Source organism: Epinephelus lanceolatus, chromosome 6 (genome assembly GCF_041903045.1).
Source record: "Epinephelus lanceolatus isolate andai-2023 chromosome 6, ASM4190304v1, whole genome shotgun sequence".
Classification (NCBI taxonomy): Eukaryota; Metazoa; Chordata; class Actinopteri; order Perciformes; family Serranidae; genus Epinephelus; species Epinephelus lanceolatus.
This window is the reverse complement of record NC_135739.1, coordinates 1162955-1190854: the sequence shown is the minus strand read 5'-3', so window position 1 is coordinate 1190854 and position 27900 is coordinate 1162955. Positions and strand designations below refer to the sequence as shown.

At 41.1% G+C, this 27900-nt stretch overlaps 1 protein-coding gene across 1 annotated transcript in view; it reads left to right on the top strand.

Annotated features, from left to right (window-relative positions):
* Nucleotides 1-27900, top strand: part of LOC117253336 (calcium/calmodulin-dependent protein kinase type IV) — a 41698-nt gene continuing 13798 nt past the window's right edge. The window contains exons 1-5 of the mRNA XM_033620695.2: nucleotides 1-2817; nucleotides 16957-17035; nucleotides 18583-18645; nucleotides 19159-19241; nucleotides 20071-20143. Coding sequence (XP_033476586.1) covers nucleotides 2711-2817; nucleotides 16957-17035; nucleotides 18583-18645; nucleotides 19159-19241; nucleotides 20071-20143 — 405 coding nt within the window. The 5' untranslated portion in view covers nucleotides 1-2710. The remainder of the gene's footprint in view (nucleotides 2818-16956; nucleotides 17036-18582; nucleotides 18646-19158; nucleotides 19242-20070; nucleotides 20144-27900) is intronic.

The window sequence follows — 27900 nt, the reverse complement described above, 5'->3', positions numbered from 1 at the left end:
TTAAATATTTTTGGATACTCTACTAAATATTCTACTAAAGTTTTTCACATATTTTACTTTTTTTTTTGGACTTTGGACTTTACTTACATATTTTGGATACTGTAATAACATTTTTCTTTATATTTGGCTCACATTTTTTCAAATATTTTATTAACTTTATGTTAATGGGTATGTTTTTTAGATAGCTCACTAATATTTTCAAGATGTTCTACTAATATTTTTTAAGATATTTTACTGATATTTTTTGAATATTTTATAAGCTAATATCTTTTTTCTGCTGTTGTAACATATTTTGGATATTTTACAGGTATGTTTTTGGATATTTAATGGATATATTTTGGGATATTCTAATAATATTTATGGGATACTTTACCAATATTAGTCAGATATTTTACAAACATAAACAGTTTATTCACTAAACCTGATAAATCCATGGGCAATTTTTACAATGGATTAAAAAAATGCATCTGAAAAAAACAGACTCAGTGTGCAAAGACCATAAGTTAATTGGACCTAGAGGCTAACAAGAACTAGAAGCTAACTCTCAGTCAGCTGGATACCTACAGAGATAGAGCTTTGTGTTGAAGATAAAGATCCAGAAACAGCCCTGAAATCACCGTCACCAAACCCACCAGACTCCATTTAAATCAACAGTCATGTTAGTGTGTATAGAGGCAGCATGTCGTCACATCTAACTGGTGAGTTAAGGGTTAATTTAAACCAAACCAGAGCTGGTGATTGTTGGAACAGTGGAAAGATGAACCAAGATGGTTTTTGTGAGTCTTATTTTGTTTCTGTCGACTTTAAATGAAGTGTGTTTGACAATGATATATTTACTCTTTATTTAAATGGAGTCTGGTGGGTTTGGTGATGGTGATTTCAGGACTGTTTCTGGATCTGACTCTTAAACAAATCAATCAATCAATTTTATTTATAAAGCCCAATATCACAAATCACAATTTGCCTCACAGGGCTTTACAGCATACGACATCCCTCTGTCCTTATGACCCTCACAGCTGATCAGGAAAAACTCCCCAAAAAAACCCTTTAACGGGGAAAAAATACGGTAGAAACCTCAGGAAGAGCAACTGAGGAGGGATCCCTCTTCCAGGACGGACAGACGTGCAATAGATGTCGTACAGAACAGATCAGCATAATAAATTAACAGTAATCCGTATGACACAATGAGACAGAGAGAGAGACAGAGAGAGAGACAGACAGACAGTCCTAACAAAGAGCTCTGTCTCTGTCTCTGTAGGGATCCTTTCATAATGTTGTCAGACACTGAGGAAAACACTCTGAGCCTGTCAGTGACAAAAACAAACACTTTTAGTGGACAGACACTGAGGAGAGTGGTGACATCACTGCTGTCTGTACCGGACCAGTCTCAAAATCTACTGTTCCCATTTCAGTCCTGTAGACACAAAAACATGAACATGAACAGAGTCCAGGTTTAAAAACACCAGAGTTAGCCTTTAAGGTAAAAAAGAAGAAGAAAAAAAAAGTTGTTGCTTTTCTGAAAAGTCCTCTGGTCTGGACTTTAAACAAAGATCTGATGAGCACACTGAGAGGAGGTAAATAATAGACTGACAAAACTGTAAATATGGAGACATTAAACATTCTGACGTGTGTGTTAATAAACGTGACTGAAACTATTAAAACATGTGACAGACCTTCTGTTTGTCAGGAAGAATTAAATGAAGAAGAAATAAAAACGGGAGAAACGCGCGTGTGTTGGTGTGAGAGTTGCGGGTTTGATTCCCGCAGGATCAAAGCCTCCAGATGTCACGCTAATGTACATTTATGTATTTAGGTTATTTCTGTATTTAGGTTGCTGACAGAGGCTCCGCTGACTGACAGGCCCGCCGTCCAATGGGAGCGCGGCTCGGCTCTCCTGCGGGGCTGTGATTGGTCGGCGCGGTGACAGAGGGGCGGGGCTGTGAGATTACAGCAGCATCTCTCTCTCTGCAGATCCAGCGGACATCTGGAGCTGCCCTGCCCGGGAATCAAACCTCCGAGCTCCGAGCACCGACATCCCGCACCGAGCCTGTCCGGGTTTCGCTGTCTGTTTCCCGGTGAAAACGTCTCCGGGCTACGGTGTTGTTGTCGCGGCTCTCCGGGCTGGATCTCCGCTGGGAGGCTGCAGCGCTCCGGAGGGACGGACGGACCGTTTCTGCCGGTAAAAACACGGAACTACGAATAAAACCCGGGAGGGGGGGTGATGGACTGAAGTGATCCGACATCTGAGAGGGTTTTAGGCCCGATGGAAGCTGCGACACATCCGGACCCGGTGCGTCTGGATCCCGGTTCCCACTCCAGTCTGGACTGAGGACTCGTGTTTGTCTCTCGGGATTTGAAATAATTTCTCTTCTTACAGTTTTTCAGTTTTGATCTTTGCTCTGATAAACGGTCCTGATTGAGAGTTTGAGGGTGCAGGCGGATCCTCCTCCTCCTCCTCCTCATCCTCCTCCTCCTCCTGCTGGTCTGGATTAGAGCCCATCAGGATCATGAATCATCCCCCCTCTGCTCCTCTAATCTGGGCTTTACCGAGCTGGATTTAAATCTGAGATCTGATCTGGATTACTCTGCTCCTGGATCTGATCGGGTCACATCTGACCCGGTCTGACCCGTCCCTGGTCCTGGTCTTGGAGGGATCTTGGACTCGGTGCTGGCCCTCTTGGTCCTGGTTTTGGGGAGTTCTGCTGTCACCATGCCAACGTCCCGGCCTGGTTCGGCTCCGGTGGAGTTCTGGGTGGACGGGTCGAGGCGGGACGGGGCGGTGGAGGAGTTCTACACCCTGAGCTCCGAGCTGGGCAGGTCTGGACCACATTAATAGGGGGCACAGGGGTAAAGTGACACACGGGTGGTGGTGAGCTCACATGGACCCCTCATTGGACCAAAGGGGCCCACATGAGGGGTCCATGTGATCCTCCTCAGGTCCTGAATTATCTATAATAAACACACCAAGGGGGCACAGCAGTGGTCATGTAGAGGGTCTGTGGTGGACCACACCTCCAGGACACCAAACCGCCAGTTCGAACCAGCAGCAGGGGTCGTGATGGGAGGGTCGCGTACATATGGAGGATGAAATAACCCTCAGTCCTGTCCTGTCACATCATAAATACATTAACTGTTATTAGATATCAGACTGTAAAGTTCTCACAGGTTCTACTTCCATTTTGTCTCTGCAGCTGGAAGGATTCTTCATGTGTTTAAGGTGGGAAGGAATTCTTTGTTACAGAGGTCACCGTGTCACAGAGGTCACATGACTCTGTTTAATGATTATTAAAGACATGTATAGCTGCAGAAATATTCTGTTTGTAACGTATTGGACACGCCCCTACAAACCACGCCCACCACTAGTACAAAACAAACCCACCAATGAGACAGTTATCTGAACCCTGTAAAACTTTATAGCTAGCAAATTGCTAACTTAGCATTAGTATAGGTAACTTCCCATTACCCTTACCCTATCCTTAATCACCTCTCTTTTAACGGAAAACATCATAGCTAGCTAACTGCTATCTTAGCAATTTCGTCGGGACTTCTGCTTCCGGGTCAAGGAGCGAGGGGGGCTGACCATGGACTGATGTGTAGGTATGGTGGGCGAGTCATGTAGCTAGATTTTGGGTCATGTAGCTGCTCCAGCTGCAGTTTTACCCACTGTGATTATCTTCTGCTAAAAGTTAAACAGTCTTCAACTTTTAGTTTGGCTGTTCTTTGCCGCTGAATCAAATGGCTGCCACAGCTTTCCGTATACATTACATACCACTTCGCTGCTGCATGGTGTGTTGTCGGCGTAAGACAGCAGATAAGTGTAGTTTCAACAAAGTGCTTTATGAACAGAAAGATCTCTGTGAAGCTCTCAGCATCGTCTCTGTCCACAGTGCAAACTTTAAGGTTGGAGGTTTGCCATGTGTCTCTTCCTGAACCTAGCCACAGTAACTTTACTCAGCTAAACCTAACCTCTGTAACTTTACGTCAAGAACGTAACGTCATCTGTGGGGTGCTAACTCATAAGATATCATGCAAACCATAGACAAGAGGATACATTGAATGTTTACAGCAGAGGCTTTGTTTACGTAGAAATTAATACCATCAGGTCACCAGCAGGTGCTTTAAGGTATCCCAACTAATATGCCCAGTGAGTGATGGAATATTGTGAGCGTCTGGTTGCTATGATACAGAATATCTGCAGAAATTAAAATGTGTGCCCAAGATAGAGTACCTGCTCTGGATGAAGAGAGGACTGATGCATGTGAAAGGACAGGGTGAACCCACCTATGTAGGTGGGTGTGGTGGGCGGGCACTGGGGAGCGATTCATCCCAGCACTTAGAGAAAAATAAAGACTTAAAGAAAAAAAAAAAAACTTAAAGAAATACTCCCACCGCTTTTTTTTAAAACGATGTGCTCTGCATTGGTTTTGTTTCTATGCCAACAATATATTGGCACTAACATTAGTTTGATCGCTAACATAATGCGATGTTAACAGCGGGTTGACACAGATAACATCTAGCTTACAGAGGTCACAGTAGGGCATGGCGATATGGACAAAATTTCATATCTTGGTATTTACAGGTGATACACAATATATTTATGTGTATATATATATATATATATATATATATATCGGTATTTTCTACTAAATGCGCTCCATGTTTTTAGCTGCAAGTGAAAGCTGACATCACAAGCAGTTGTATAAAAACAGACTGATCAAAATAAAACGCAGTGATTTTATTCCCGTGTTTGAAAATATAGAGCTGCACAACAGTTACACCTCCAGAACACTAGTTCGTGGCAGAAGTGCTGTAAAGTTTAGTTGATTCAAAACACACATTAAACACGTATTAAACACATTAAACACACATTAAAGACATCAAACACACATTAAACACAGTAAACACACATTAAACACACAAACACATTAAACTCACAGTAAACACACATTAAACACACAGTAAACACACAATAAACACAGTTAACATACATTAAACACATTAAACACACATTAAACACACCGTAAACACATTAAACACACAGTAAACAAACACACATTAAACACAGTAAACACATTAAATAAACACAGTAAACACACATTAAACACATTAAACACAGTAAACACATTAAACACATTAAACACATTAAATAAACACACATTAAACACATTAAACACACATTAAACACATTAAACACACAGTAAACACATTAAACACACATTAAACACATTAAATACATTAAAATCACATTAAACACATTAAACACACATTAAACACATTAAACACACATTAAACACGCAGTAAACACACATTAAACACACATTAAAGACATTAAACACACATTAAACACAGTAAACACACATTAAACACATTAAATAAACACACAGTAAACATAGTAAACACACAGTAAACACATTAAACACACATTAAACTCACATTAAACACATTAAACACACATTAAACACATTAAATACATTAAACTCACATTAAACACACATTAAACACGCAGTAAACACACATTAAACACATTAAACACACATTAAACACATGAAACACACATTAAACACATTAAACACATGAAACACACAGTAAACACACTTTAAACACACATTAAACACAGTAAACACATTAAATAAACACAGTAAACACACATTAAACACATTAAACACACATTAAACACATTAAACACACAGTAAACACATTAAACACACATTAAACACATTAAATACATTAAACTCACATTAAACACATTAAACACACATTAAACACATTAAACACACATTAAACACACATTAAAGACATTAAACACACATTAAACACAGTAAACACATCAAACACACATTAAACACAGTAAACACACATTAAACACATTAAATAAACACACAGTAAACACACAGTAAACACATTAAACTCACATTAAACACATTAAACACACAGTAAACACATTAAATACACATTAAACACATTAAATACATTAAACTCACATTAAACACATTAAACACACATTAAACATATTAAACACACAAACACACATTAAACACATATTAAACACACATTAAACACATTAAATACATTAAACTCACATTAAACACACATTAAACATATTAAACACACAAACACACATTAAACACATATTAAACACACATTAAAGACATTAAACACACATTAAACACAGTAAACACACATTAAACACATTAAATAAACACACAGTAAACACATTAAACACACATTAAACTCACATTAAACACATTAAATACATTAAACTCACATTAAACACATTAAACACACATTAAACACATTAAACACACAGTAAACACATTAAACACACATTAAACACATTAAATACATTAAACTCACATTAAACACACATTAAACACGCAGTAAACACACATTAAACACACATTAAAGACATTAAACACACATTAAACACAGTAAACACACATTAAACACATTAAATAAACACACAGTAAACACACAGTAAACACATTAAATACACATTAAACACATTAAATACATTAAACTCACATTAAACGCAAACACACATTAAACATATTAAACACACAAACACACATTAAACACGTATTAAACACACAGTAAACACACAGTAAATACACATTAAACACACAGTAAACACATTAAATACACATTAAACACATTAAATACATTAAACTCACATTAAACACATTAAACACACATTAAACATATTAAACACACAAACACACATTAAACACGTATTAAACACAGTAAACACACAGTAAATACACATTAAACACACAGTAAACACACAGTAAACACACATTAAACATATTAAACACACAAACACACATTAAACACATTAAACACACATTAAACACACATTAAACACAAACACATTAAACACATATTTAATACATATTAAACACATTAAAGCAGCTGTGCGGAACTTTATGTTTTTGTTAATTATAGCGCCCCCTTTGGTCAAAGTGGGATGACACCCACAGCCTGGTGTCGTAAAATTCCGACTGCAGCCGGCATTCGGCTTCATTCATAAAATCTCAACTGCAGCCGGCACTTACCGCATGCATTTGTTTTGGAGAGCGAGAGGAAAATCATAAATGTTCTGGTGTAGCTCTAATTTCTTATAAACTGAGGACAACTGCCTGCTGTATGTTTGTGTTCATGGTCACAGTCACAGATAATTTTGTGGCGTTTGTTGTAACGTTACTAGACAAAAGCGGCTCACATCAGCTAACGTTACATTTAGCTTGCTTATAACATCCATGTTGTCATATATTGAAGTGAAACAATGTCTAACAAGTTGCGGTATATTCTCTAAATAAAAACAAAAAATACATACCTGTCGATTAGGAAAAGGGCCAACTCGGGATCAGTTTTAAAACCTTTCAAATCTCTCAGCTCTCTGCACTTGGTGAATGCCCGACCGAGGTTTACACGCGTTTGGACTCGAGTCCTGTCACTGTCCTGTTTAGCCTTCTTCTGTTCTTCTGTTCTTTTTCTTTTAGATGGTGCTCCTTCTTTATCCGCCATGACATCAAAAGTACAACCAAGCCCTTATAGATACATCTGGTAAAACTGTTGTGTTCAGCAATGCCCGTTGCGTACCGCTTACTCGAAGAACACTCTCTGTAAACACGGCTCTTCTTCTTCTCTCAATTTATTGGCGGATCGTAAACAACTTCCAGGTGCATACCACCACCTACTGTACAAGAGTGTGCAATGTGTCTGAAATCATTCACTACTCCCTACTACATGTCATTTAGCCTGTTTCTTAAATCCTACTCGTAAACACGGCTCCTTCTTCTTCTTCTTCTGTGGTTTAATGGCTGCGGGCCGTTGCAGGTGTGCAGACTTACTTCCGCCTCCGGGTGCCGTATTCTGGTTTGCTGACTTCCGCTGTGTCCGACCCGACCGAGGCTACGCTAAATAGCCATATAGAGAAAGGCTTTTTTGTCACTGTTGGGTTCAAATAATACGAATGATACGAACTAGGGACAGTTTTATAAATGGTAAAAAAGTTCAGCACAACTGCTTTAAACACACATTTAATACACATTAAACACACATTAAGCACACATTAAACACACATTAAACACACATTAAGCACACATTACACACACATTAAACACACATTAAGCACACATTACACACACATTAAACATGGCTTAATAGAGACAGTTTCAAACACAAATCAGCTTCACTATAACTCACAGCATTCACAGACAAACACTTGTCTTTATCTGGACACATTTTCACCACAAATACAACATGCTAACGTTATTAGCACAAGCCTATGGCATTTTACATTGTATAAATTAGCCTAGCAGCTAGCAGAGATTTCCTCTGCTCATATTTCAGCCAGGATAAATCACACACAGTGTGTGGAGGCTTTATTGTCTTCACAATTTATTGTTTCTTATCTGTGAAATTAAAGTATTCACACTGGACTTTTTATTTTTTTCGCTGTCGCTCGGTTCGCCCCTTTGATATCGCTTCTTCACTCAGTTGCAATCGCTCGTCAATGTGGCAGAAATCAACAGACTCGCTTTTTCGCTTTGATGACGTCATTGAAGCAATCGGGGGGGGGGGGGGGGGTGCTTGACTGTCATGACATGTCAGCTTCATTAAAAGTATAGCTGCAAATTAAAAGCAACAATAGATGTAAAAACACACAAAGACAATGCATCTGAACATTTATACCTCCGACCGTGGCAGCGGCTGAAAATTATACATTTTGATACATACAGGTATACATATTGCAAAACTCTGTACAAGTACACCAAAGCATACATTTTCGTTTCCAGATATTTATTTGAAAACGAAACCATTCATACGGTCTATAAAAAACCATTTTGTTAATAATAAAAAACGAATGTAATCTCAACAGTGACCGTGCCAGCCGTGTGTGTGCGTGCGTGTGTGTGTGTGTGTGTGTGTGTGTTAGTATGTCAGAGAGGAGGAGTATCACTGAAGAAAAAGTTTCCAGTAATTATTTCGGTGTTTATTTCTTTTATTCTTAAGGTTTTTTCATTAGAATGCGTAATATAGCCAACAATATTATAGACCAAAAGTGAATCTAATTTATTATTGTAGAATGTATTTAGCAAATCACCACTTTCAACTGGAGACACAGTGCAGCAGCAGCAAAAACAAAGGCATTATAAAAAGCCGACAAATAGTGTTAATTAATTGACATGAGACATTGGAGAGGTTGTCAGTCCTATTCTATAGTCTGTAATACTTTTTTTTATTTTATCATAACTTCTCAGAAATTACTCAAAAATGCATTCATTGTGTAGACTCACAAGTCAGTCTTTAGATGCTTTGCTTAACTAAAGACTGATGACTTTCTCCCTGATTTTGTGTTTAGATGGGCGGATACAATTTCAGAGTTTAAAAAACTCCCTACGTTGCAGAACCAATAGTAAATCTGCAGGGCGGTCCTTCGGTGGCTCGCTGAACTCTTGTGCTTGTAAACATAGTCCCACTAGAAACACGTATAGCGGTACAAAATGGCTCAGCCGTGCTCGCAGAAAACGCCGTCAAAGTTAGTGGATGTTTGTCGCGTTTGCGGCGACACATTCTCGCCAACTAAAAGAAACAAACATAGTCTTTTACAAGGCCATGACTCATCCATCCGGACGGACGCGCCTTGTTGTTGTTTACAAATACTTCCGGGTAGAAAACCAGCAGAGCTTTTAGGTATATACATATATATATGTATGTATATATATATATATATATATACATCTTTACAGAGACACACAGGAGGTCTGCGTCACTATGACGTGGAGTTGCATTTCTGGGGAGGTGCATGTCAGGCTAATGCCAGGTTCACACTACACAATATCGGCCTGATTACAGCCCGAACCAGCGACTTATGGTGTGGGCATGGATCGTGAATGACAAGTGTCGTACACGATGCCACGTCTTTGACGCCTCACGACGTTCCAACAGAAAGTCTAGCGTGTTTGATTTTCTTTTTGTCTTCCACAACTTCTCCCGTCACAGCCGTCACTTTGACCAATAGGAACACAGAGCGATCTGTTGCCATGGAAACTGTAGGACAACAACAGCCCAGCCTTTTAGATATTTCCTGTAGGGACGTTAGCACACAGAATACAAAGGAAACAGCAGAGGCACTTAATCAACCCGCTGAGTACTGCCATTAGCATCAAGCTAGCAAAGAATGTTCTTTCTTCATAATGGAGGATATAAAGGAATCAAACTCCTGTGGAGGATTCAGTGACTTGTATGTTTGTGTACAGTACTTCAAATGTAGCTCCGCCCATCTGGTGGCGCTTTTTTACGTTACTACAGTAACAGTTCAGCTGGCACATGAACAGACACAGTGACTGAGATAATTGTAAAAGTAATAAAAATAGGACAAGAATAACCTGATGACATCACACATGTCGTGAAAGACGACCGGGGATAATTGGTCGTGGACCATCGTGTAGTGTGTCATGTCTGTCGGCCATGTCACGGCACGATTTTATGACTCCACAATCACCTAATGTGACATAGTGACTGTTGGAATGGACAGAAATGTTGTGTACTGTGAACCAGGCATCAGGCTCTAAAAGTGTTGATGGAGAACTTGTGAGTGAGTGAGGGGGCGGAGCTATGTGGAGTGTGACAGAGGAGAGATGAACACTGGGATGCGTCGTGTAACGCAGCTTGACCCTATATCGATATAAACGTTGTCTAAATTTATATCTTGCTTAAAAAATATATTGATATATCGTACAGTCATTTTATCGCCCAGCCCTAGCTCACAGTGATGAAAGCACAACACTCACCAGCAACATCCAGAGTCCCCCGGCCGATCTGCTTCCAAAAATGAGCTTCTCTGTCTTTGCTGTGACAGTAGCTTCACTAAAGACGCAGCAGTGATGTCATCGGCACCTTTTTGAAGAGTTCAGAGATTTTGAACCTTAAGCACTCGGAGCAGCTGCACAAAAAAGGCAGTGTGCTCTTAGAAAAGATGCTGGGCGCGGCGCTCTCTGTGGTGGACACGCCCTTATTTCTTCAAACAACAGCGCTCTCATTTCAGTGTGGAGCGTCCGACTGGTTTCACCCCGCCAGCTAAGAGAAGCAGGCGCTGTCTGTCCTGACATAAGGACGAAATTAGAGCTCCAACAATTAAGTGATTAATCGATTAGTTGACAACGATTAAATTACCTGTTAACTAATTTGACAATCAATTTTTGATTTGGTACAAGAATCAGATTCCAGCCTCTTAAATGTGAGTATTTTCTGGTTTATTCTCTGAGACAGTAAACTGAATATTTGAGGACGTCGTCGGGAGCCGTAGGAACACTGATCAACATTTTTCACCATCGTCTGACATTTTATTGAAAAAACAACTCATTGATTTATGAATTGACATGAAGGTAATCATTAGTTTCAGCTCTAGATTTATTTACTTTTTTAAATAAATAAACAGACCAGAAAAGGTTCTCGAGAAAACAAAACAAGGTCGATATAATTACATACTCAATAAAAAATGCATTTCTGAAGGTATCATTATCTCCGACATCCGTCCTGAAGAAACGACCCGTATGCTGTCACTCAGTGGATGGATGATGTCACAGGAAGCCAGTCTTACAAAGGAGGACGACACTTGTTTGTTTTGCTATGGAAGCTAACGTTAGCTAATGTGCTAAAAAGTTAGCATTCCAGAGAAATTTCCAGAGCTTTACCTCCAGGTGATAACATGATGTCATCGTGACGTCAGGCCTTAAAAGGTCCATTAAACAGGCCTATATGCTGATGTTAGCGTGTTAGCATCTAAAAGGTTAGCATTACGACCCAGGTGAATTGACTTCTATCACAATCAGGATTTGATCCATTTGGATAATATTTGAGTCTAGAAGAGCCACAAGATTAACTTCTTTTGTTCCCATTCAAGTTAACAGAAGCCAGAAGTAGACCGCTCGGCCGGCGGAAGTCTCTAGTGTGCCTGCTCTATGGGCCCGTGGGCCTGGTGATGTGGAAGCAGGGCTGATTACCTGAGCGATAGATAGACAGCAGCTGAACGCTTTGGCTTCATGCGCCACTGAGCAACCTTCATAGAAATGAACAGGGTCCTGCCTCCAACGCTGTATCCAGGTGTCTTCATACATCCAAGGCTGCTACGAGGTAGAGAAAAAGACATACTACGCTGTATTTTCATTTTTTGACTTTGTATTATTTGTATCATTTTGTGGAAGGACCCCCTCGAAAATGAGATGATTCATCTCAAGGGGCTATCCTGAATAAATAAATCTCTCTAAAGGAAGGCTGAAGCTGGGGCGTCGGTAGCGTAGTGGATAGTGCTGGCGCCCCATGTATAGAGGTGACGCCTCGCTGCCGCGGTCGCAGGCTCAACACCGGCTTGCAACCCTTTGCTGCATGTCAACCCCCACTTTCTCTCTCACCCCATTTCACTCTGTCCTGTTCATTAAAGGCAAAAAACACCGCAAAAAATAATCTTAAAAAAAAAAAAATAATAATAATAATAATAAAGGAAGGCTGAAGCTCATAGTGAGGATGAACCCGCCAGTCTGTGTGGATTCAGTTTTTATTTCTGCTCCATTGTTGTTGTTGTTTAGCGATGTGACGGTTGGTCTTTGTGGTATTTGTCCCGCCCCTCCTCCACTGTGATTGGACAGCTGGGTAAACCTGTACTGACCTCAGCTTGTAGTGAAGTCTGCTGGTCAAGTCAAAATGACCACTGTTGGCTTGCTGCAGCAGGTGCTCCGTCCCCACAGAGCCCTCTGTTTCTGTCCTCACAGTGTGCCGGTGTCAGACGGTGGGTCGCTGCTGCTGCTGGCTGTATGTGCTTATGCCCCGCCCACACACACATTCTCATTGACTGATGAATTGGCGCTGGTTATTTATATTATTGTGGCGTATTGATTATGAATACAGTCCATCTGATGCTGGTTTTGTTTCATCACTGTAGCCAGTATCTCACTATCACTATCCTCATTCAGATTTTAAGAAGCTACAAATTATATTCAGCCACAAAATAAGTCTGAAAAGATGCAAATCAGAACAAAGCACAGAGAGTTGTTGACTAGAGACGATACGCCGTCTCATGGTGGTCACTTCCTGTCAACGTTACAGATCAGAAGCACAGAGAGTTGTTGACTAGAGATGATACGCCGTCTCATGGTGGTCACTTCCTGTCAACGTTACAGATCAGAAGCACAGAGAGTCGTTGACTAGAGATGATACGCCGTCTCATGGTGGTCACTTCCTGTCGACGTTACAGATCAGAAGCACAGAGAGTCGTTGACTAGAGATGATACGCCGTCTCATGGTGGTCACTTCCTGTCGACGTTACAGATCAGAAGCACAGAGAGTCGTTGACTAGAGATGATACGCCGTCTCATGGCGGTCACTTCCTGTCGACGTTACAGATCAGAAGCACAGAGAGTCGTTGACTAGAGATGATACGCCGTCTCATGGTGGTCACTTCCTGTCGACGTTACAGATCAGAAGCACAGAGAGTCGTTGACTAGAGATGATACGCCGTCTCATGGCGGTCACTTCCTGTCGACGTTACAGATCAGAAGCACAGAGAGTCGTTGACTAGAGATGATACGCCGTCTCATGGTGGTCACTTCCTGTGAACCAGCAGCTTTTTACAACATTACAGAACGGAGCGTTGACAGTAGGTGTTTGTTTCAACTTGTCTTGTCGTGAATCTTTGGTCTGAACTGGACTTAAAAGCTTTTTGAGTGGCTGGAAGACGAGACAGGAGCTGTATGAGTGCTGTTGGTCTACTGCTGCCTCCATCAGTTAGTTTGTGATCTCTGTAGACGAGGACCTGCTCCCTATGTAGATATAAACGTCTCATTATGAGGGAACCAGAACCAGAACACAACCATCCTGATCAGTGGAGCTTTAAGACACCAGCAGCTACCCGAACTGTTTAGATCCAACTTCAACATGATCGCAGACTCAGCAGCACACAGGTAGAAATACTCACAGTGATGTGGAGCCTGCGTACAACATTAAACCCTGAAACACATCAGCTGATAAATGCTGCGATATAAAAAACTGCTCTATGAAATTCTAATCATTATTATTATTATTGTTAGTTGAAACACACTGTTAACTGTTTCCTCCTTCAATAAAACAGCCACTTCCTTGATTCAGCTGCACGTTCTGATGCAATCACAGAGCTCAGTCATTAATTTTACATTCACAGAGATAATAATGACCAGTTTGTGTTGACTGTCACAGAGAAATGAATTTAACCAGATTATTATTGAGGTGGTTTGTGGTGATGTTAAACTGAACTTTAATGTCTGTAAATGGAACAACCTCAGTTTAATGTCGTCCAGTTCAAAAAAAAAAAAGAATTCCTCTGTGACAGTCGACAAAAACTGAACCTTATTATCTTTGTCACTGATATATTGATCATGTATCAGCATTATAATGCAACGTACGCCCGTTCAAAAATCGCTGAACTTTTAATTCATCAGAATATGCAGACTCTGAAACTGGACACTTGATACTGAAATGTTGATCAACAAAAACAAAACCGTGACGTCTGCCACTCAAAGACAAGTTTGGATTAACAGATTGGCAGATGAAGTTTTTGGAGGTTAAACTACAAGATTTTGGCTCGTAAGGGACACGACAGAAACCTTCAGTGCAGTGTGTCTGTGTGTGCTGAGCAGGGACGGAGGGACAGGTGAGCTGGACGTCAGTGAACGGTCAGCGTGAACCACAGCTCGTCAGAACCGTAGGACCGGTGAAGCTGTTTCAGCTGCAGAAGAGAAATTCAGTTGCATGTTTTGAGTCACATGACAGGGTGCCGGCTCCGGCCTACGGGTCCTACGTTTGACACCCCTGTCTGAGATGCTCATTAAATATGCTTAAAAACTAAAATAAGTCTGTGCAGGTGTGCCTAATAAAGTGGCCAGTGTGACATCATCAACACTGTCCAATCAGTGAGTTCCCTGTGAGTCAGTGTGAACAGGAACTGAAACAACAACAGTCTTTATGTCCTCAGGTTTGTTTATTGTGTGTGTGTGTGTGTGTGTGTGTGTGTGTGTGTTTACAAGTCACGTTGTTTGTTGTTATCTCAGTAAACAACAACAACACTAACAGCTCCGTGGAAACAGTAAAATGATGTCAGCAGAGAATTCAGGACCCTGTGAGCAGGCCGCCACCGGCTCTGTTACCAGGTGTCCTGTTGCCATGGTGACCAGCCAGGACCGTGTGTGTGTGTGTGTGTGTGTGTGTGTGTGTGTGTGGTTGCTCTTCAGATGGATCCGTTTCCTCCATCTGTCCCAGCAGAATAACAGATCCCCTCTAAACACACTCCGCACACACACACACACACACACACACACACACACACGGTCGTATTTTTGTGTGTTTTCTCAGTCTGAATTTGTGTCCACACCACTTTTCACTGAGAGCGGAGGAGACGGCGTCTGCAGCCGACACTAATTAGATCATTTCCTGCAGTAAAAGTAAAAGTATGATGAAAATACTCCATTACAGGTACGAGTCCTGTGTTCAGACCCAGACTGCAGAACAGGAAGTAGTAGCGGCAGTGTGTTTGTTTCTGATGTTTGTGGATGCATCTTCATTTGTTTTTCCTGCTGTAGATGTTGAACTCATTGCAGTGCATTTTCATAAAAACTTTTTTTTAAAAATTTGAACAAAAAGCTGAGAAAATGAATCGCTGGTAAAGAGTCATTTTCAATATAAAATCTTTCACATTTACATTTTTTGTTTTGTGTTTTTCTCATTTCCTTGCATCAGCTTGAATCGTAGAAATCAAAGTAATAATAATAATAATGATATTGTCGTTGAGGTTCAGAGGAGCACGTTGTCACGTTCAGTGTTCTGTCGTCTCCGTCTCCTCTGTGGTCGTCTCATCCGTGTGTCACTGTCCCTGTAGTCTCGCTCACCAGACCTTTCTCAAGAAAAGAAAGGTCTGGCTGGGCTGACTCTCACTTTAAAACGCCCCGGCTGCTTGTATTTCTTTCAACCAATCACAATCGTTCTGGGCGGTGCCACAGCAATGGTGCGCTTGCAAAAATATTGCATATTGGTGTAACATGCCCACAAAAATATCGCCTATAGGACGCGAACCATGGCAGAAAAATGGCTACATCCCCGCAAGATCAAACACCGCAAAAGTTAGTAAAGGACGTGTTGAAAACAGTAGAAAACTGCTGCACAACCAGAGGTGGTAGGGCGGGACTTCAGCGGGTGGCTCGTTCCACCCAATGAGAGGCTGATCTGTGCAGCAAACTTCCGCCCACTCAGACTACTGTCCCCGTCATGGAGATCTCGTTTCGTCCCACCAAACTCGTTTGTTTCTTCGCCCAATCAGATTCACAATGTTGATCAAAACAGGAAGTGCCGCGGTCTGAGTCCATCAACGTCTCCACGGCTTCAGAAACCGTAAACGTTTCCATCGGCGCCGGCATTTTCACGTTCAGTTTGTAAACTGCAACATCTTCTTCTGGTTTCCAGCAGATCTTCTTCTTCCTTTGTTTGTGGACACAGCCGTGCTGTTCTATTTCACAAGATGTGTAACAGCGCCCCCTGTCTATATCAGTGAAAACACAGACGGCCAGAAAATCTCGTCAATGGCGGGGAAAGAGTTAAAAAATCTCACTGTAAATTGAAAATGGTGCCATTTGCTATAAGCTTGTGTCTTAAAAAAATGCAAACTCATCTCCATTATCATTTTCTTTTCTTTTGTTTTTTTTGGGGAAAACAGTCGTAGCAATCTGTAACAAAATGAAATCCTTGTTTTACATCAACAATAAAACCGAATAAAGTAAAGCCAACAGCCTGTTGGTCGGTTAATCACAAACAGGTTTGTTATTTCCAAACCTTTTACAGCTTCTTGTTCCTGACATCTGTCTGACACAGGACAAAAACACGTGTGGCGTTCAGGTCTAACTCTGTGCTCTGGTGCTTTGTGTTTTGTTGCAGAGGAGCGACGTCCATTGTGTATCGCTGTGAGGAGAAACAGACTCAGAAACCCTACGCTCTCAAAGTCCTCAAGAAAACGGTCAGTGAATCTTGATACTGCACACACACACACACACAAACACACACACACACAGGCACCACAAACGGGGGAAGAAAAAAAAACCTAAATGTTTATCTTTTACTATTTTTCACTAAAACTATCACTGCTATTATTTTGAAATATTAATATAACCACATATCAAAGCCTGCTAAATAACAGAGAGGCCTTTTTGTCTGGGTTCATGTGGCCCCCCCAAACCCCCCCCCCCCCCCCCCCCCCCCCGTTAGCAGTTAGCAGCTAGTTATTGTTATCTCTGAGCAGCTGGTGAACACAACCAACATCTTACAGAGGTTACATTGATTTACATTGTGAGGCGTTCAGGCTCTATTCTGTATAAATGAGTACTGAGTGAAGGAAATTATAAGGTTCTCATGATGTGTTCAGTGTAATCTTGTAAAATGTAACTTTTGGAGGTAAAGTTGAATAAATCAGTTGTTTGAAGGAGAAATGTGTCGATGCTGTCACAGCATGATAAAACAGATATTACAGATGAATTATGACGGATCATATATAGTAAATATATGTTTAAAGATGTTTTTCAAGTGAAGGTTGTCTCATAAATGTGTGTTATTGAATTTGTGCTCATTCAAAGGTGTGAAGTGTGATGAAGGACTGAATTCATGTATTTTTTATAGTGTAGATTTCTGTGTTTCCCTGGAAACAAAAGAGGAATAAATAAAAACAAAAAACAAAAGCAACACTAATATAAAAACCTTGGTGTCAGTATCGACCCAGAATTTCAAAATCGCTGCATCCCTCGTTCAGTAAGAAAGTTAATTTGTACTTTTTTTTTTGATGTCGTTTATTATTTTATTGTTTATTCTTCTGAACAAGTTGATTTTTAATACCTTTTTATAGATGAATTAATGATTCTTATCCTCCTGAGACCTGAACTTTTGTTTGGTATGCCTTTTTAATTTCTCCTAGCTACTTGGGATCAGTGTGAGTATGAAAAAATTAAATATTGTCAACAATAATAAAGTCCCAATGACCTCAAATCAGATGATAATTAAGCCTAATGTCTTCAGTGTCTTATCTTGTTACTGTTGCTAAAATTGGTAAAATGTGTTGCCATATCAACCGACAAACATTATTAATCATAAATAAACAATTGTCAACAATAACTTGAGATCAGGTTTTGGACCTTGTCCACTTTTGTGTCGGGATCAGCTGCAGACTGACTCTGCAGAGATGGCTGCCATCTTGTTTGTACATAAATTAGAGTTTTGTGCTCATACTGCCACTAGAGGGCACACAATAGTGTCCACAAACGAGGACGACAGGTCTGAGTTAAGAAGAATGAAGTATAAGGTCAAGTAAACCCAAATTGTGATGTCATCATATGAGGACACAGGGTCTCAGGAGGAACTAAATGTGCTTGAACCGCCACCACACACACACACACACACACACACACACACACACACACACAAGCTGATCTATATCCTCATGTTGTTAACGCTCATTCAGATTAAACACTTCCTGTCACAGTTTGAACACGTCAGATTTTGTTTCTTGTGTCACAGATTGACAAGAAAATAGTTCGTACAGAGATCGGCGTCCTGCTGCGTCTGTCGCACCCAAACATTGTGAGTATGGTTCTCACTATGTGACAGTAATAATTTATTTAATGATGATTAACTGTAAAATCAGTGTGATTATTTTACATGTTTTATGAGTGTTTAAAGTATATACATGTAAATATTGTGATATGATGCCATTGGACAGTTGTTTTGTGTGTGTTCATATTCATCATGTGCACAACAGTTAGAGAGAATCAGTCGAGGAGAATCAGGTTCCTCCTCCGACGATGCTCATTAAATATTTATGAAACAGAGGAAGATGGATTTCTGGTGTGGTCTGTGAAACATTAGTGCACAGTGAGAAAAGCCTGTTACAATATCCCAGAGCCTGAAGTGACCTCATCACGTCATGTTTTAGCCAAAAAAACCTCAAATATTAAATTTACTGTGATGAAAGAAAAATGAAGGAAACATCAGAGAATCTGAAAAAATCAGTCAGAAGTTCTCATGAATCAGGAACATGTTCTCCATCAGAACCAGTTACTGATATAACCTGAGTTGTTTCTTGTTTCCTGTCAGATCCAGCTGAAGGAGATCTTTGAGACGGACACTGACATCGCTCTGGTGCTGGAGCTGGTGACGGGAGGAGAGCTGTTTGACAGGTAAAGTATATGACACCACGCACTACGCACCACAGACTACGTACGTTCTGAACGGCCTGAACATTTATTATTATAAAGGCTTTAGATGTGTAACTGCTGTCAGCTGCTCAGTTAGTTCATTCTTGTTGGCTCCTAGTTCTTGTTAGCGTCTCAGTCCAGTTAACTTAGAGTTAGCCTCTAGTTCTTGTTAGCTTTTAGTGGACACGGTTTTGTGAGTTTAATTTTGTTTCTGTCTACTTTAAATGAAGTGTGTTTTACAATGATATATTTACTGTGTATTTAAATGGGGTCTGGTGGGTTTGGTGATGGTGATTTCAGGGCTGTTTCTGGATCTTTAACAAAGAGCTCTATCTCTGTAGGGATCCTTTCCATAATGTTATCAGACACTTAGAATAACACTCTGAGCCTGTCAGTGACAAAAACAAACTCTTGTAGGGGACGGACATTGACGGTGTGAACAGAGTAGTTACATTACAGCCTGTTTTGCTGAGTGCTGGACCACTTTATTAGTCACATAGACACAAAAACATTGGACAGTAGGGTCCAGGTAAGCTAAATAGCGTGCAGTTCATTTTAACAGCTAATGCTGTTAGCTTCTGCCAACGGTTCATTTATCAGGTGGGGAGTTCAGTTAAAACAGAACATCTTTGTATGTTGTAATCTGCAGAGTTACTAAAACTGATAAATGTAGTGACGTATAAAGTAACTTAAAATGGAATGGAAAATTTTTGTCGTACTTGAGTAAATGTTCTTCCCCCACTGTTGGTCTTAGTATGAAATGTAAATACACTGGCACCATGTGATATTTCTCCCTGATGTTTGTCTGCAGGATCGTGGAGCGAGGTTACTACAGCGAGCGAGACGCCGCTCACGTCATCAAACAGATCCTGGAGGCCGTGGCGGTAAGACGACTGCTGCATTTAGTGTCTGTTGTCACTGTCGGGAAAATCCAGCCCAGGCTGAGGGTCTGGTTATTGTCACACAGGAGCCACAGTCAGAGTGGATCCTCCAGCTCCATCCATCCCTCCGCTCATCAGATTACTGTTCATCTCCTCCATCTCTGCTCATCTCTGTTCAGCCTCCACAGCTTCACCTTCTGATTCACTGATCACAGACCAGCTTCTCTCTTTAAACTCCATCAACCCGCGTGTTGTTTTTATGTCTCAAAACAGTCACATAACCAGCCGAGACGCTTCAACCTGTCCCATATACAGATCTGAGGTCCTGTTAGCTAACTGTTAGCCTCAAATTTTACTTTGTGTAGATTTAGCATCTTGTTTTTGTTTTGTATGTTATCTCCTAGGTCGGGTTAATGTAGAGTTAGGTCCTGGTTCTTGTTAGCTTCTAGATCGGGTTAACTTTGAGGGGAGCGTATCTATGTTTCCCAGATTCTATGTTCCCCACTTAACCCTGCAAAAAAGGTTCTATGTTCCCCGCTTACACAAAAAAAGGTTCTATGTTTCCTGGGTTCTATGTTGCCCGCTCAACCAAGTGGGAAACATAGAAGCTTTTTTGCAGGGTTAAGTGGGGAACATAGAACCCGGGAAACATAGAACCCTGGAAACATAGGGATGACCCCAACTTTGAGTTAGCTCCTAGTTCTTGTTAGTTTCTTTGTAGTTGCAGGTGCAGCTTTAGTTTGTGTAGTTGCAGATGCTAATGTAGTCGAGCTACTATACAGTTAGCTCCTAATGCTTGTTAGCTGCTGGGTCGAATTAACTCAGAGTTAGCTCCTAGTTCTTGTTAGCTTCAAGGTGGAGTTTTTTTAGAGTTAGCTCCTTGTTCTTGTTAGCTTCAAGGTTGAGTTTTTTTAGAGTTAGCTCCTAGTTCTTGTTAGCTTCAAGGTTGAGTTTTTTTAGAGTTAGCTCCTAGTTCTTGTTAGCTTCAAGGTTGAGTTTTTTTAGAGTTAGCTCCTAATTCTTGTTAGCTTCTAGGATGAGTTTGTTAGAGTTAGCTCCTAGTTCTTGTTAGCTTCTAGGATGAGTTTGTTAGAGTTAGCTCCTAGTTCTTGTTAGCTTCAAGGTTGAGTTTTTTTAGAGTTAGCTCCTAATTCTTGTTAGCTTCTAGGATGAGTTTGTTAGAGTTAGCTCCTAGTTCTTGTTAGCTTCTAGGATGAGTTTGTTAGAGTTAGCTCCTAGTTCTTGTTAGCTTCTAGGATGAGTTTGTTAGAGTTAGCTCCTAATTCTTGTTAGCTTCTAGGATGAGTTTGTTAGAGTTAGCTCCTAGTTCTTGTTAGCTTCTAGGCCGAGTTAATGTAAAGTTAGCTCCTAGTTCTTGTTAGCTTCTAGGCCGAGTTAATGGAGTCCATGTCATTGGTTCAACAGCCCACTGGTTCGACATCCCATTAGTCCGACTGTCCGCGGTGCTGAACGTCTCGTCTTGAGGCAGAGCAGGCTCACGGCTTATGTGTTTGTCACTTTCTTTTTCATTTTAACCCACACCATGATCTTTTCCTGACCCTAACCAAGTGGTTTTTGTGCCTAAACCTAACCAGACCTTAACCACAGGGCGTCATGATGATTTCGGAACGGACTTTGGAACAATGAGTTTAATATGGTCGGAACAATGGGATGTCGAGCCAATGGGCTGTTGAACCAATGGGCAGTTCCCGAGTTAATGTAAAGTTAGCTCCTAGTTCTTGTTAGCTTCAAGGTTGAGTTTGTAAGCATTAGCTCCTAGTTCTTGTTAGCTTCTATGTCAAGTTAATGTGAAGTTAGCTCCTAGTTCTTGTTAGCTTCTAGGCCAAGTTAATGTAAAGTTAGCTCCTAGTTCTTGTTAGCTTCTAGGTTGAGTTTGTAAGAGTTAGCTCCTAGTTCTTGTTAGTTTCTAGGTCGAGTTAATGTGAAGTTAGCTCCTAGTTCTTGTTAGCTTCTAGGTTGAGTTTGTTAGAGTTAGCTCCTAGTTCTTGTTAGCTTTTAGGCCGTAAAGTTAGCTCCTAGTTCTTGTTAGCCTCTAGGTTGAGTTTGTTAGAGTTAGCTCCTAGTTCTTGTTAGTTTCTAGGTCGAGTTAATGTGAAGTTAGCTCCTAGTTCTCGTTAGCTTCTAGGTTGAGTTTGTTAGAGTTAGCTCCTAATTCTTGTTAGTTTCTAGGTCGAGTTAATGTGAAGTTAGCTCCTAGTTCTTGTTAGCTTCTAGGCCGTAAAGTTAGCTCCTAGTTCTTGTTAGCTTCTAGGTTGAGTTTGTAAGAGTTAGCTCCTAGTTCTTGTTAGCTTCTAGGTTGAGTTTGTAAGAGTTAGCTCCTAGTTCTTGTTAGTTTCTAGGTCGAGTTAATGTGAAGTTAGCTCCTAGTTCTTGTTAGCTTCTAGGCCGTAAAGTTAGCTCCTAGTTCTTGTTAACTTTTATGCCGAGTTAATGTGAAGTTAGCTCCTAGTTCTTGTTAGCTTCTAGGTCGAGTTAACTTATAGTTAGCTCCTAATTCCCGTTAGCTTCTTTTTAGTGGCAGGTGCGGCTTTAATTTTGTGGTTGCAGATGTTGCTGTAGCCAATGTACTTGCAGTTGCTGTTTTTTTTCCTTGTTCTTGTTAGCTTAGAGTTAGTTTATTTCTTAGTTCCTTCATCTGACACAAGCGCAGACACAATTCACTGAGACAGTGACATAACAGTGACATCACAGCTACAACACGTTTCAGAACTTCAGAATCTTTACTTCTCGGTCTTAGAGTTAGACTTTTATGGAGCTAGGCTAACAGTTTCCCCCTGCTCCCAGTTTTTGTGCAAAGCTAGGCTAAACACGGCTCTACCTCTGTTCTGGACAAACTGTGACACATGTGGCAAGATTTCAATAAATGTTGTACTGTCCCTTTAAGGTTTGTTAGCACAAACGCATGGTTCTGTATTAGGACTTCCTGTTCAGGAGCAGGTTGTGTTTTGAGGTGTGGGAGTTTGTCCTCCTCCAGCTGATGAATCAGACACGTCTTGTTTCTCAGCCTTTCTCAAACCTGAAAGTGGCACAAAATCATATTTAAATGTCCACATGTGACGAGGCGTTCACTGACATGCTTACACAATGCTGCAGCAGAGAGTCCAAAATGGCTGAATGAGCAGCAGCAGGAAGACGTCCTGTAAAAGTATAACTGATTAAAGAATCACTGATGATCGTAACGTCTAATTAACGTCAGCATGAGTGAACACAAGCTTCAGTGCAGCTGCTGTCAGTCGTCAGACAGGGTGGGAGGAAGCTCTGCCTGACAAGACGAGCTCAGGGGGAAACTAAAGCCCAGCGTCGTTAACCTAAACAGGATCTCACAAATATTGTGGGAATTTTTTAGAATAAATTTATAATAATTTTATCTAAGACTCGATCATTCATGATTTATATAACATGTAATATCTGTGATCAGACATATAAACTATACTCTGTTATTTCTGCGTATGACACTAAACTACATTTATCAGCTTCACATTTACAGGACGCAGGTTTGGTTTCAGAGCAAAATATATAAATATGAAACATGTTATTATGTCTTCTATTTGCTATTCACAGAAATATATCGGATTATTTAATTAATGAGGTCATTATCTTATCATTAATTATCATAGTATAAAAATAAATTCTGTTTGAACCTCTGAACTGTGCTCTGTTGGGGCTCTGCCACCGTTAACTGGTTAGTTGCAGGTGTTGCTGTAGTTTTGGTAGTTGTTATGGTTTTTGTGGTTGCAGCTGTTGCAGTAGTTAGTTGTAGTTTGTAGTTACAGGTGGGCTGCAGTTGGTTGTACTTTGTCACCAGCTCAATGGCCTAGTGGTAGAGTGTCTGCCCTGAGACTGGGAGGTTGTGGGTTCGATCCCCGGCCGGGTCAAGACTGTGACCCATTGCCTCCCTGCTTGGCACTCAGCATCACGGGTTGGAATTGGGGGGTTAGATCACCACATGATTCCCGAGCGCGGCACCACTGCTGCTCGCCGCTCCCTCAGGGGATGGGTCAAATGCGGAGAACAAATTTCACACACTCAGGTGTGACAGTCAGTGGAACTTTAATCTTTTAACTTTAGTTGCAGGTGTTGCTGCAGTTAGTTGTAGTTTGTAGTTACAGATGTTGCTGTCGTTTTTGTAGTTGTGTTTTTTTTGTGGTTGCAGCTGTTGCAGTAGTTGTAGTTTTTGTAACTGTAGGTGTTGCTGTAGTTAGTTGTAGTTGCCGCTTTTGCTGTAGTTACTTGTAGTTTGTAGTTGATGGTGTTGCTGTAGTTGGTTATAGTTTGTAGTTGCAGATGTTGCAGTAGTTAGTTGTAATTGCAGGTGTTACTTTAGCTGCTGTAGTTGCAGGTGTTGCTGTAGTTAGTTGTAGTATATATATATGTTTTGCAGGAGTTAGTTGTAGTTTGTAGTTACATGTGTTGCTGCAGGTAGTTGTAGTATACATTTGCAGGTTTTGTGGGAGTTAGTTGTAGTTTGTAGTTGCTTTTTTTGTGGGAGTTAGTTGTAGTTTGTAGTTACATGTGTTGCTGCAGGTAGTTGTAGTATACATTTGCAGGTTTTGTGGGAGTTAGTTGTAGTTTGTAGTTGCTTTTTTTGTGGGAGTTAGTTGTAGTTTGTAGTTACAGGTGTTGCAGTAGTTAGTTGTAATTGCAGCTGTTGCTGTAGTTACTTGTAGTCTGTAGTTGATGGTGTTGCTGTAGTTGGTTGTAGTTTGTAGTTGCAACTGTTGCAGTAGTTTGTGTAGTTGCAGTAGCTGTTGTGGTTTTGTGGTTGCAGCTGTTGCAGTAGTTAGTTGTAGTCTGTAGTTGATGGTGTTGCTGTAGTTAGTTGTAATTGCAGGTGTTACTTTAGCTGCTGTAGTTGCAGGTGTTGCTGTAGTAAGTTGTAGTTGCAGCTTTTGCTGCAGTTACTTGTTGTTTGTAGCTGCAGGTGTTGCTGCAGTTGGTTGTAGTTTGTAGATGCAGATGTTGCTGTCGTTTTTGTAGTTGTGTTTTTTGTGGTTGCAGCTGTTGCAGTAGTTGTAGTTTTTGTAATTGTAGGTGTTGCTGTAGTTACTTGTAGTTTGTAGTTGATGGTGTTGCTGTAGTTGGTTGTAGTTTGTAGTTGCAGCTACCGCAGTAGTTAGTTGTAATTGCAGGTGTTACTTTAGCTGCTGTAGTTGCAGGTGTTGCTGTAGTTAGTTGTAGTATACATTTGCAGGTGTTGCTGGAGTAAGTTGTAGTTTGTAGTTGCAGGTGTTGCTGGCAGCAGCAGAGTTGTTGCACATGGTGGCAGCGTGCAGCAGCTGCAGGTCTGTTATGTAACAGCAGCTTCCACCCTGCTGTTGCAGATTAAAACCAGAGAGGATTAATACACACACACACACACACACACACACACACATCAATATACACACACAAATATAAACACACACACATAAATACACACTAATATAAACATACACACACACTCTGACCACAGCTGACCTACATCAACCACGCAGAGTGACATACACAAGCGTATGTTTGTGTGTGTGTGTGTGTGTGTGTGTGTGTGTGTGTGTGTGTGTGTGGCATTAATCTGCGGTGCAGAAACATCCCACAGCCCCTGAACACATCAAAATCTTTTTTCCACGAGCTTCTCAAACTGCAGATCACAAGTGAGGAGAGCAGAGCGCCGATGCATCATCAGGACGTCTCTTGACGTGGACCTGGGGGGTATTCCATCAAGCAGGCTGAAGGCAAATCCAGGCTTAAATGGCCAAGTCTGGCTAATGTGAGCCAGAGTTCTGTTCCATCAAAGTGGCTAAGATTAGCCTCACATCGGTAACCATGGAAACCATGGTTCTGGCTAAGCCTGATACATCGAGCTAAACTCCGGTTTCTGTTCCATCAAGGTGGTTAACCTGAATCCCATTCTAGTAACCATGGTAACTAATCCTGGTGTGTAGCAGGATTAAGGTGAGGATTAGCTCCATCTATGATCAACAAATGTTCAATAGACAAGAACAGACACCTAAAAGACAGTTCTGCCAGAGCTTTACACACTCACAACTGTCATGTAGTGATAAAGTAATATGTAGATCATAATATATATGACATCATTAATCAAAAACAGTAACTATTAAAAACAAATTAAAATGTAGTAAAAAATAAGATAATTAAAAAAACACTTACAACAGTAAAGCCAAAATCAACTAATAACAAAACTATAATACAGTGAAACTGAGCATTAAAGAAAGATTGTACATGAATATGTGATTCATGCATTCACTTAATAGTTTTCCTCATCTCCACTGAACCGATGGATTTGCTAAATGTCATTTTCTACAGTCAATAGATCAATGTCATGTGATTATTTCCTATAAACTGATCATTTCAGAAATGTCATAATCTGCAATCAATGATGTGATAAATGTGATGACTGACATAAAATAGTTTGATTAATGCATCATCTGAACTTTACATAGGAATCAAATGTGATAAACAGTCTGTCACTAATATTAATTTACACATGTGGTTAATTTCATTAGGCAGACTTGAACTGTTAGATTTAACAGGTGTTCTTATCGACCATATATTTTGTCTCTTTGATGCAGGATTTATAGAACATGATATTATGCTGAATTTTCTTTGTCACTTACACATTAAGCCTGTGGGCAATATTCTGCCACGCCACCCCCCTTGCTTTATTAATCTCTGCAGTGTTGCCTTTGTTCCTAATCATGTCCTTATAGTCCTCATACACTTCCATAAGGAGCGTTTGCTCCGCCGCAGAAAAAACCTCTGCTCGCTCCTTTCCTTTGCTTTTTGACACTCTGCAACATGTTCGGCACTCGACTAGTTTGGGCTTTTTATTTTCCCTGGGCGCGTGCAGGAGTTGAGGCTTAACAGGTGAGGCTTGAATTAGCGTCAATTAGAGCCAGCTGGTTTCACTTGATGGAAGGTGTTGGAGCTAGACTGGGAGTTGGCGTTTAGTCAGACTTCAAGATGACACCTTAGTCTGGACAGACACAAGACATGAGACAAAGCTGATGATTTATCTGCTTCTATTGTCCCACTGATGAAATCTGTCTCAGAGAGGACAGGAGGTGACAGCGGGGCATGCTGGGAGCTGGAGGAGGAGGCCATCTGTCAATCTGTCCTGCCAGACCCTCCACAAGCCCCCCCACCCCCCCTTCACCTCCCTCACCACCCTCACCTCCTTCACCTCCTTCACCACCCTCACCTCCCTCACCTCCCTCACCTCCTTCACCTCCTTCACCTCCTTCACCACCCTCACCTCCCTCACCTCCCTCACCTCCTTCACCTCCTTCACCTCCTTCACCACCCTCACCTCCTTCACCACCCTCACCACCCTCACCTCCTTCACCTCCTTCACCACCCTCACCTCCCTCACCTCCCTCACCTCCTTCACCTCCTTCACCTCCTTCACCACCCTCACCTCCTTCACCTCCTTCACCACCCTCACCTCCCTCACCTCCCTCACCTCCTTCACCTCCTTCACCTCCTTCACCACCCTCACCTCCTTCACCTCCTTCATCACCCTCACCTCCTTCACCACCCTCACCTCCTTCACCTCCTTCACCACCCTCACCACCCTCACCTCCTTCACCTCCTTCTTTTTTTTTTAGATTATTTTTTTTCGGGCTTCCACTATCCACTGCGCTACCGCCACCCCCTCCTTCACCACCTTCACCTCACCTGAATCCTGTCATGTCTCCTTCACTCCTCTTTGTTTTGTCCAATATGTAAAAACACTTACAATA